Raw genomic sequence first — 12,628 nt, 5'->3', positions numbered from 1 at the left:
TACAGTACTGTTGCTGCTTTCGTTATCCTTAGAATTTCTTTTGTGCAATCAGGGCATAGGAAAGGTTGTTTAAAATCAAACTTAAGACTTTTTACGACCTTTTTCTGACACAAACAAACAAATACAATCAATATTGTACGTCCATACATCTAAAAAAAAAAAAAAAAAAAAAAAAAAAAGTATGTATCTCTTTTATTTTGTGCTGGGGCATATTCAGCAAGCACATAATGCTGTTTATATTAGCAAAACAAGACAGCTGCAAGTTTAAAATACTCAAATTAGAGGTTGATTTAAAGGATAGTTCCCCCAAATGTGAAAATTCTATCATTAATTTCTCACCCTCATGTCATTCCAAACCTGTAAGACCTTCGTTCATCTTCAGAACACAAATTAAGATATTTTTGAAGAGATCCATAAGCTTTCTGACCCTGCATAGACAGCAACACAACTGACACGCTCAAGGCACAGAAAGGCAGTACAACCGTAATGTTATGAAGCCTCAAGAATACTTTTTGTGTGCAAAGAAAACAAAAATAACGACTTCATACTAATCTCTTCTTTTCCATGTCAGTCTTTGAAGCACATTCACAAGAGTATCATGCCATATGTTATTTTTCGTTATTTTTATTTTCTTTGCGCACAAAAAGTATTCTTGTAGCTTCATAACATTAAGGTTGAACCACTGATGTCACATGGACTATTTTAACAATGTCTTTACTACCTTTCTGGGGCTTGAACGTGTCAGTTGCATTGCTGTCTATGCAGGATCAGAAAGCTTGGATTTCATCAAAAATGTCTTAATTTATGTTCTGAAGATGAACAAAGGTCTTACATGTTTGGAACAACATGAGTGTGAGTAGTTCATAAATTAACAGTTTCTTTTTTGGGTGAACTATCCCTTTAAATTGGATTTTGCAGATACGATAATGTGTTTAAAGAAAGGAAAAAAACACACTGCTGTTCAGACCCTAGTAAAATCTTTATACTGAATGTGTTGAATAATGTTTTAGTCTTTCCTTTCTGTGATGGGATGGCCCAGAAGGCAGCACACTTACAAAACATCTACAACATGCACAATTTAAACACAAAAAAGCAAACAGTCATAATTCATAAACAGTAGCATAACTGCACTGAAAACTACTCTGAACAGCGCTGCATTTCGACTTTGAAACACGCAGTGCTCACGGTTATGTAATTAAATTTACATAACTGCAAATTTGAAGTTAAACAATCACATTTTTGTCCACAAGAAACACTGATGCCATATGGACTATTTTAACAACGTCCTTACTACCTTTCTGGTCTACTGCTGTCTATGCAGAGTCAAAAAGCTCTTGGACTACAAACTACAGATTTGGAAGGACATGAATTTTTATTTTTGTGTGAACTGTCCCTTTAAGAGTTTTTAAGGACCCGCAGAAACCATGCCAACACCCCATCTTCTGTGAATAGCATTGCTTTGCAAGACAATCTAGGTAAAAAGCAGGCACAGAATGAAAAGACCTCCAAGGATTTTCTCTCAGTTTACTTTGGGGGACAGACGGGGGTCTTCTGTGGAATCTACCACCTCCATGTCGAAACACTGCATGATTTATGGCTCGGTGTGATCCTACTGAGAAACATGCTGAGCACTGACTCCAACTCCAGCTGATTCTCTCTGACTCATATGTTCTAAGACTGAATGGATTAGTTCACCCCAAATTTAAAAGTCTGTCATTTACTCACCCTCATGTTGTTACAAACCCTCATGGAACACAAATGAAGTTTTTCTGATGCAGTGCAGCAAAGACATTGTTCAAAATGTTTCTTTTTATGTTCCAAAGAAGTGAGCATGTCAAAGCTTTAACGTTTTAAACAGACAAACAACAACAACAACAAAAAATGGTTGAACGTACGTATCATAGACGTTGAGCAGCCAGTTGAGACACATGTCCACACACAGAGGCACGTTAACCAGACTGCTGTGCTGCTGCTCCAGACGGTCATAGATGCTGGTCAGACAGTTGATCACCTGCATGATGTCCATGAATTGCTCATTCTGTTTCAGATTGTGCTGCTCAAAGGCCTCACAGGCTGCAGACATGCCCAGTAGATCCACTGTGCACGGAAAAAAAGAAAAAGGTTGCAGCGTTGGTTTTAGACAAAAGAAGGAATATTTTCGCTAATTGTCACGAGTAGGATGAATGTTCAAACTGATAAAAAGATTAACTGTGTTGAGTAATTGCAAAGAGAAAAAAAAATATTGTGGACTTACAGCAGAGAGCTTTCTGCATTCGCCTGAGCTTCATCGCCGTCCTGTACGCAGAGAACCGTACGTTGTTGAGATCCGCTGTTTAGCGAGAGAAAATGTGACAAATGTTAATTTTAGCAAACTGATCATGCAACATTTCATTAGTGTCGCAGTCAAACCTCTCATCTTTGAATTTGACAATTTCTAATTTTGATCTTATTTGTTGAGTTCTGACAAACAGGCAGCAGAAACATCAAGCTAGTTTCATCCAATTAGTTTCTCCATTTTTATCCCATTGATCAAAAATGTGACATTTTACTCAAGGGAAATTACACTTTCACATAGATTCAAATACTGTAAATGTGTGTTATGTTTCAGCCTTTTGACGTTTTTATGTATATTTACATATCAATATTTTGTAAATATTATATAGTTAAATATACTACAGGGTCAGAAATTACCTTCTCCATCAACAAAAATCATTATTGTAGATTATTGCTCTTTATAATGTAATAAAGATTATTAATATTGGCATAGAAAACAATATAAACTTTTTTTCTTTTGATACAGCGTTACAGCGTTCCGACCTTGACACATTATCTTTCAAAGGTTTGTGATTTGTGACCAAAAGGCTGCATTAATTTGGTCAAAAACATAGTAAAAGGTGTAAAATTGTGAAATATTATTTTTATTTTAAAAACTGTTTTCCATTCTAATACATTTCAAAATGCAATTTATTTCTCTGATGGCAAAGCTTAATTTTCAGCAGCCATTACTTCATAAATCATTCCAATATGCTGATTTGGTGCTCAAGAAACATTAGGTTGTTGATACTATTTAATATTTTACATTATACTTTTGTGGAAACTAAAATATTTTTTTCAGGATTCTTTGATGAATAGAACATTCAAAAGAACAGGGATTATTTGAAATAGAACTTTCTGCAATAATAATTGCAGAAAATCTCTTTACTGTCACTTTTATCCAATTTAATGAATCCTTGCTAACTAATTACTAGGGCTGTCAGTCGATTTAAAATTTTATTCCAATTAATTACATGGTGTTTTGATTAATTGCAAAATAAATTCGACTGAAAATACCTACAAAAGATTATTTAAAGCTATTTTTGTGTTAAATAAGAAAGTATCAAGTAGATATTACTTAGCTATAGCTTTAATGTTTTTGTTTTATTTCATTTATATATTTATTTTTCCAAGAAATGATACTCTAAATAAGAAACTAAATTTGCCAGAGGGTGGCGGTAAATGTCTTTGAGTCATCTGATTTGTTCAAACGGCTGATTCAGCAATTAAGTAAATGGCTCACTTTATGAATGGGCCTTTGAATCACTGATTCACATGATTCGTTCAAAATGCGGATTCATTCAAAAATGAAACACTGCGAGATGGGCAACAATTCTGCTGTGACCTCAAAGGTAATGTGCATGATTTTGCAAAATCAAATAATATTGTGTTTAAAATATAACACAATATCAACTTCTAATTTACAGAACTGTTGTATAACAAAATCAGCACTCGTGTCATATATATATATATATATATATATATATAGATAGATAGATAAGATAGATAAGATAGATAGATAGATAGATAGATAGATAGATAGATAGATAGATAGATAGATAGATATCTGAATCAGGCCTACCTAATGACTGGTAAAGTTCTGCCATCTTTGGGTGGTCCCAACATGTTGTTTGGGTCTGGTGACTGAAACATGAACAAAAACATTATGAAATACAAAAAACAGTCTGAAAAAATATGCTTTATAATACAAAAAGCTATACACGATCCATAAATTTGTTTATGACTCATATTTAGTGCTAGAGACAGTGTCATCCATCTAGGGTAATACAAATTAAGACAAGGCCTTGAGTCATTTTACATCAAACAATAAATCTTTGCGGTCCTCATACTCAAGAATAGCTAAATTATGTTCTTCATCTTCAACAGATGCTCGAGCATGTTTAATATATCCATTAAAGCAGGACTAACTATAGTTTAGATGTGCTGTCTATGATAACAGAGCTGTCCTTTAAAAGAATAGTACACTCAAAAGTGAACAATCAGTCATTAACTCATCCTCATGTTATTACGTACTTTATTTTGTGGAAGACAGAAAGTGAATTTTAAAAGAACACCCTTGCCCAGCCATTATTTTCAGTACAATGGAAGTAAATGAGAAACGGGGTCGTTAGGCGGTAAAAAGGCAGCATAAATGTATCGTAAAATTGGTCCATACAACATTTCCAATATATAAGTGTTCTGAAGTCTAACAATACACACACACACACACAAAACAACTCTACTACTTCTAGGATACAATTATGCTGTTCAGTGACTTCGGAGTCCTTATTTCTTTTTCACTTTCATTAAATTGAAAATAATGGCCAGAATGTTCTTCAAAAATGTCCCTTTTATGTTCCATGGAAAGAAAAAGTCCTACGGGTTTGGAACAACGTGAGCAATGACAGATCTTCGTTTTTGAGTGAATGATGTCTTTAGGAAGAAACAAGACAAGATGTTGTAATGTGCTTTTTCCCAGCAATATAACGAATAGGATTTTTTGTTACCATTATGCCAGGAGTTTGTGGTCTCTTGAGTAAGGAAGACTGACAAGGCAATATGCCAAAACTAAACAAGGAAGCACAGAATTGTGGGCATGTTTGTGAGGGAAACTCACTAAACTGCAACTTATCCCAATTAATAGTGATCCTGTTGCATGTGCATTTGGCAGCGACTAAAAACATTTAAAAACTAATGGAACATAAGCCACCAAAAGCTCATCTCTGCCAAAAACTCATCTTGCAACTCAATCACTTCATCTGATATTTCCCATGAATAAACAGTTTGAAGTCCATTGTTTAGATCCTACTTCTGACCATGGGAGTAGTTTGAGCATCCAAGTTATTATTGTACTGGGTCGTCTTTGTTTGAATCTTAAAAAGAAGAGAGTTTAGAGTTCTACATTCACAACAGTGCCTGTTTTGTTACAAGGGCTCTAAACGAATCCATTAGTGAAAATGCAATTTACACTACTGAGATGCCTTGTTTTGAAGTGTTGCTATGGGCCGGGATGTTTTTGTGATTTTGGGTCTAAGCCAGCTAAGCAGCTCTGCAGAATTCTAATAAGGTTGAGAAACTTCAAAACTAATAAATTATACTCAGACCCTACAGTGTTTTTAGTAGGGAAAAACAGGGACTGGGGTTCCAACCATCAACAAAAATGAGATGAAAGTGAACTTCCAAGCATTGTTTTTCAGAAGAAATCTTTTGAAAAGTCAGAGAGGTCAAAATGAAAGTATGAAAATTTAAAAAAAAGGGTTGTGGAAAACATCAGTGTCTCTGAAATGCAAACATTACGGCGTGGAATCACTTTCAGACTTGGACTACTAAAAAGTACCATAATGCCAATTCCATGCAACTGTGACAGCATTCACCTGTGATACACTTATCTGAAGCAACAATATGAATGATATTTCTAATACTTAAATATGTTAAACTTGAGTAATACTACCCATTATAGCCTGTTTACAACAGTGAGACTAATGTAAGCCTTCTAGTCTCATAAATTCAATCATGGAATCATGTCAGTGGCTTTTAAGGAAACAAATGAATTGTGAACGCCATCAGACTGAACTCATGTGCGAATGGCTTTCTGAATGCATCACAAATGTCCTGCACTGTTTGATGCCCTGCATGTCACAATTATTTTACTCTACTCACAGCCTCTTTTAACAGAAAGAAACCAAAACTACATGCAGATTTGTTATTTATGATTCTTTCTTTTTTTTAAATGAAGCAAATCAATACAAAGAAATATAATATATACATATTACTATATTCACTACAAATCAAAAGTTTGAGGTTGCAAGATATTTTTGTTTAATAAAATGTCCATTTTGCTCACTATTAAGGCTGCATTAACCTTACTGTCACTTTAGGTGAATTTAAAGCATCTCCTCTGAATAAAAGCACTAGAAAGTATTAAGAATTCTGAATCAAAGTATTAATAATAATAATAATGTAAAATTGAATGGTAGTGCATATGTAATTACAAGAAAAACAGCATGCAGTACAATGACTCAACAAAAGCAAATTAATTAATTACAATTAATTTAATCTTTATCATACTTAATATTTCTTCTGAAGCAGTTTAATAAGATTCTGAAGACAGATATATATGTGACCCTGGACCACAAAACCAGTCATAAGGGTCCATTTTTTTTGTTCTTAGCAATGCATTATTACTAATCAAAATAAAGTTTATATTTTTACAGTAGTACATTTACAAAATGTCTTCATGGAACATGATCTTTACTTAAAATCCTAATGACTTTTGGCATAAAAGAAAAATCATCCATTTTAACCCAATGTATTTTGGTTATTGCTACAAATATACCTGTGCTACTTAAGACTGGTTTTGTGATCCAGGGTCATATATATCTGTCTTCATATTTCAGGAAGGGATCATCTTTGACGTCAAAAAGTTTGAAACCCCCTAACATACACAATTTGTGGGCACCACAGGCAGCTCTCTAGGCTTTGAGACACAGTCAGTATCTGGCAGCGCCCTCTAGGTTCAGGTAGTCTCGGTAGAGCATGCCAATGGCCTGATGGCAAATTTCCCACTGAGATCTCCATACCTGCACATCTCAAAGCAGTGCATGAGCGGAAGTACAGCAGTAATGTGGGTTTGGACAAGAAGGAGGAATACCCACCTACATGCATGCATGCATCTAACAGCACAGGGTACCCACACACACAAGCATCACGCAGACACCTCTAATTGTGGCTCTTGGTTGTGGTTGAATGCAAACGCAGCCATAAGTATGTGGTTAAAAACCAAAACAGTGATCTTCTGTGTGGCATAACGTTAACTTGTGGGAAGCGCACGAATATGGAGGAGTCTTAAAGGCCAAGCCTCGTTATCAACAGAAGGATTTCCAATCAAATAGAGCTCAAAAACATACATGACAATATGAACGCCACGTTAATTGTATCAGTCTGCATGCTGCAAGGAGGACACAGCAGGAACATCAGGAACTATCGATGTGTTTGGCATTGGAAAAATAAACAAATCAAGCGCTGAACGGGCATGTCGCTAAAAGACGAGGACATCCCCGGCTGCACTGGCTCCATGTAAAAACCGACCAAGCACCTGCTAAGCAGTAAATAAACGGGAACGGAAAAGCAGCGGCGGCTATACGGCAGATGGACGAATGCAAAAACTCCTTCGGCGTCCTCTACTCGCACGGAGCCGACATTTATTCGGGTTTGCATTGGACTTACTTTCTCAAGTTCTCCCTCATGTCGCCTCTCGGTAATCGCCGAATCCAAAGTGTTTGTTTTTTAAATCCCGATGGTCCGATGTTGTTCGGGGCGAATCACCTCCGCGGTGTTCCCTCTCTACAGGGGAAAAAGCATCCGACTTCCCTGCGATCTCCCTCAGCCAGAGCGGCTCAGACGAGGCGGAGCTTTTCCTCCAGCTCCCTTCCCCCTCTAACTCCTCTCGCTTTCTCTCTCTCGCTCACTTACAGGCTGTGCCTCAAAACCTAGCATGCCGCCTACCTAGACCGCATTTTAGGGTATCGCTGTGGAAATCGTCTAAATATGAGAGCGCGGCAGAAAATAGATTCCTATAAATGCTGGAATGTAGCGCGCCTGTTATGCTAAAAACAATTCGACTCCACGTTCAAACGCGCCTGTAGCTGCGTTTCCATTACCCTTTAAATTGCGCAAATTGAAATTGCGAACTGAAAATACGCCTAATGGAAACACGTCAATTGCGCAAAACCTCCCATATATCGCAAAAAAGGTTTTACGCTCTCATGAGGTGGTTTTTCAGCCAATTCGAAAAAGGAATATTTCGCAAAACAGCAATGGGAAGGTTTTTTTTCTCATTTACAGGTCACATTCGATTAAATATAGCTAAAATCCCCCAAAAATCCATTGCCATGACTTATCGCGAGAGGAAAAAATAAGTTTTAGTTGCATAACATGGTTAATGGAAACGCCGTCGTTTCGCAATACTTTTTAATCAACATTTATAAAATATCGCCAAAGTTTTGCGCAAATCTCCAATGGAAACGTGCCTTGTGTGATTTGATAAACTGTTCGAACGCTCTCCTAATGCTCAAAGTGAACGTCCAAACTTTTTATGATGCTCAAAATGCTCAGTAACTCGCGATTGATGCTGAAAAAAATTTGAACGTTTTGATAATTTCCATAATGCATTCAAACGTGTGATTGTGCCTACGAAGCAAAATAAAAAATCAAATGGTCGAAAAAAATTAAAACGTTTGCCTATGATAGTCAAAATATGCAAATTGAAATTTACGATGCAAATAAATAAATAAATAAATAAAAAGCGTGAATGAACAAATTGGAGGGGTTCTGCATTGAACTATTTGGCGAATCACACTGTCGCATTCGAATCTAGTTTGAATCAAGCATTATGTGAAAACAGATAAACGTAGGAACGCAATGCGCCTGTGATTTGATAATTTGTTCGTGCAATGTTCGAACGCTCTGGTAATGCTCAAAGTTAATGTCGAAACTTTTAACTGATGCTCAAAAATGCTTGAATCGTAGTCTAAGACACACGAAAAAAGTGTAAATAAATGAAATGTTGGTACGTTCTGAATTTAAGTATTTGGTGAATCACAACAACACAGATTTCTAAAAACACTGGAATGTAGCACACCTGTTATGTTAAAAACCAATGGACTCTAATGCGCCTGTGTGATTCCATTGTTTGTGCAATGTTCGTAATGGTCAAAGTGTGCCTAAAATTTTTTAAAACGTTCGCATCAAAATCTACGACACAAAAAAAGTTTAAATGAATGGAATGTTGGCGCATTCTGCGTTGAATTATTCCAAGTACTCAGCGAATCTCACTGCACATGCAAATGTTCGAATCGACATTATGTGGAAGTAGTTAAATGTCGGAACGCAACAAAAATAGATTCCTAAAAACGCTGGAATGTAGCGCGCCTATTATGCTAAAAACACTTGACTCCACCTTCGAAACACGCCTTTGTGATTTGAAACGTTCTCGTAATGTGCAAAGTGAACATCTGAACTTTCAAATTATGTTAAAAAATGCTCAATTAACTGTTTAAACTTGCAACTGATGCTGAAAATGCTTGATTATTTTTCCATACTGGAATAAAACATTTGATTGTACCTATGAAGAAAAATAACAGAACCACAAAAACGTAAAAAACAAAAAAGCTCAAATGGTCGGAAAAAAATATATAAAAATTGCCTACGATAGTCAAAATGCTCGAATCGAAGTTTACGAAGCAAAAAAAAAGTGTAAATTAATGGAATGTTGGTGTGTTCTGCGTTGAACTATTTGGCGAATCTCACTGCACATTCAAACATTACATGGAAATAGTTAGATCAACAAAAATTGATTCCTAAGAATGCTGGAATGTAGCGTGTCTGTTATGCTAAAAACAATCAACCACACGTTCAAACGGGCATGTGTGATTCGATAAATTGTTCATGCAATGTTCAAACGCTCTCATAATGCTTAAGTAATTGTCTGAACTTTCAAATGATGCACAAATATGCTCAATTATAAAAAAAAACTTGAATGGTCGAAAAAATTCAAACGTTGGCCTATGACAGTAAAAATGCTTAAATCGAAGTCTATGATTCAAAAAAAGTGTAAATGAATGGAATGTTCGCGTTCTGCACTGTAACTATTTGGCGAATCGCACTACATATTCGAATGTTCGATTTGAACATTATTTGGAAATCCTTTAAATATCTGAACCCAACATAAAAAAATTGATGCTGAAAATGCTTGATTATTTTTCCATAATGTAATCAAACGTTTAATTGTGCCTGGGGGTGGGGTGGGGTGGGGGGGGGGGTCGAACCAATAAAATGGGGGAAAAAAAGTTAAAGTTAGCCTATTATGGTCTAAAGTCTGAATTGAATTGACTGTGTATAATTTTTTTTAAAATAAATAAATTAAATAAATATAGCAAGTCTGGATCCACTTGTGTCTAGGCAGCTCACTTCGATTTGAGACACAACCACTTTGTGTGTAAATGATCAGTATTTACTGTCTTGTCGGTGAAGGCTAGATGGGTTATTTATTTTCTGACAAAAGCTGGTGCTACAGTGCCGGAATCTCATTTTATTAGGCTTGCATTTAGCATAAATTCAAAATAAATTGTGATCCACATAATATGCAATAATTTGCTTAGTTTGCCTAATGTATTGGACAGGATGGAGTTCATGAAGTTTATGAGTAAAAAGCCTATAAAAAGTTTATGGGTAGAATATTTCACTGGAAAACACTTTTATAATAACTTTCATTACTGACATTAACGAACATTTAGATCCTTACTGTACATATATAAATGTCATGAAACTTCATACATATATTTCATGTAAATGACTGAATGAACTACTGATCTGTTAATGTTTGATGACTTATTAATGAAAGTTATTATAAAGCGATCCCCTTTATTGTCCTGCAGCTTATCATATGCAATAGGCTGGAAATAACAAATTCCAGTGCCATCTGACTGCAAGTACTGCTCCGCTTGACCAGCATTAATGACATTCATAATCTATGACAGCATCATTAAGAGTCAGTTCTCTCCTACTTGAAGTCAGATTCATGCACTGCCATGAGCATAAATGCTGCCCTGAATTTATATGAAGGTTGTGTACATACTTCAAAGATTAAATCAAATACTGTATCCCAACACAATGAGTAATAACATGCATTACATGCTAGGGGGTTTCAGCTTGGTTGCTTGGAATTGATCTGTAAATGAGAAAGCCTGGCATAACTGGCTCAATAAATGAATTTGACTAGAGTTAACCACACAAGATCACATGACCCTTTCTGAGGATGACATAGATTTAAAGCCACATAAGTGATGAAACCAATCCTATGTACACAAATGTTCAAAAGTGTGGGGTCAGTAAATTTTTAGTTTATTTTTTTAAAGATGTTTTTTTTTTAAAGAAGTCTCATATGCTTATCAAAGCTGCATTAATGTATATTTTGATATCTTTTAAAATGTAATTTATTTATGTGATGGCAAAGCTGAATTTTCAGCATTATTACTCCAGTCTTCATTGCCACATGATTCTTCAAAAATCATTCTAATATGCTGATTTGCTGCTTGATTTGCAAAACACATTTCTTATTATTATCAATGTTGAAAACAGTTGTGCTGCCTAGTTTTAAGTTCAAAAGAACAGCATTTATTTGAAACAGAAATCTTTTGTAACATTACTAATGATTTTATGATCCGAATTTAATACATCTTTGATGAATAAAAGTACGAATTTCTTTAAAAAAAATCTTACTGAACCTAAATTTTTGAACATTACTGTATATATATATATATGAGGTTATTGCAACTTGCAAGCAAGACACACAAGTAGGAGAGAGTGGGATGAGCTGTGCCGCTTTAAGTTGTTCTCTAGGCAAAGAAAATCAGATAGAAGTGAAAGTAATACTCATAATTATATTGCAGGGTGTCTGCTACAGTATCTACTGAAATAAGAAGCATATAGATATGGAATACAACTTCTAAAAAGGTGCTAAGCTCTGCATGTCAAGGGATATATTTTTCACTTTTTCATAAATCAGCCATCAGGTTTAATACCCAGAACATTTTAACATTCTGTAATATTATCTCCTGCATTTCAGTATAAAATTTGTTGAGGCATTGCACAACCTTTTTATACTGGTACTATTTTGGGGGAAATGCTTGATTCAATAACTCACGAATAACCTTTAGTCAAATAATATATATATGGTTTTATACACTGTTTGAATATAGGTACTGTATTTTTTTTTTGACCTTGGATAAGACTGCTTTGACATGAAATTCATTATAGACTACACATTTAGGTATCACTTGTTACAAAGAGCAAAAATATATGACTGGTTATCTGTATTTGCACTTTTATGTAAAGTATAAAACATTTAACTGAAAAACTGCCAAACTTCCTGGTTTGATATGTTAGTGAATATAAAGTTTTTGTAAAACTTGCTCGCTCAGTCATCTGTTCTCAGCTATACGTGACGCCTGCTGCTACATGCATTGGCAGAGCCTAATTTATCATCTCAGATTATTCTGCACAAATTTTCCAGGGTGATATCTCTGTTTGGAAAAAAGGTCATGGAAAATCACTTTTCTTTGGTAGTCTGCCGCCAGCTGTGATATATTTCTTAGTCTGGGAGCTTTCATAGTGTTGAAATTCAATTTGTTAATTCAGTGTGGACCTTGAATGTGCCTGACATCAACATGTGGGCTGAGTTTAGGAAGACTTACTTGATATAGTAGGGGACATTGTTGGGCGAAATAGAGCGTTCAAGAGGGCTTTCCACAGACGC

General features: G+C 35.4%; 1 protein-coding gene across 3 annotated transcripts in view; it reads right to left on the bottom strand.

The window, feature by feature from the left end:
- Positions 1-12,628, bottom strand: part of dmd (dystrophin) — a 138,166-nt gene that overhangs the window by 37,238 nt on the left and 88,300 nt on the right. For 2 of the 3 annotated variants that reach the window (XM_073842260.1, XM_073842261.1), the window contains 4 exons: positions 12,567-12,627; positions 3,896-3,957; positions 2,255-2,329; positions 1,896-2,097 (listed from right to left, as the gene is read on the bottom strand). In XM_073842260.1, coding sequence (XP_073698361.1) covers positions 1,896-2,097; positions 2,255-2,329; positions 3,896-3,957; positions 12,567-12,627 — 400 coding nt within the window. Of the gene's footprint in view, positions 1-1,895; positions 2,098-2,254; positions 2,330-3,895; positions 3,958-7,539; positions 7,696-12,566; position 12,628 lie in introns of those variants that run through there. The other variant, XM_073842262.1, reaches the window with a different exon arrangement.

This window comes from Garra rufa, chromosome 6 (assembly GCF_049309525.1).
Source record: "Garra rufa chromosome 6, GarRuf1.0, whole genome shotgun sequence".
In the NCBI taxonomy this organism is placed as follows: Eukaryota; Metazoa; Chordata; class Actinopteri; order Cypriniformes; family Cyprinidae; genus Garra; species Garra rufa.
This window is presented reverse-complemented; position numbering and strand designations above follow the sequence as displayed.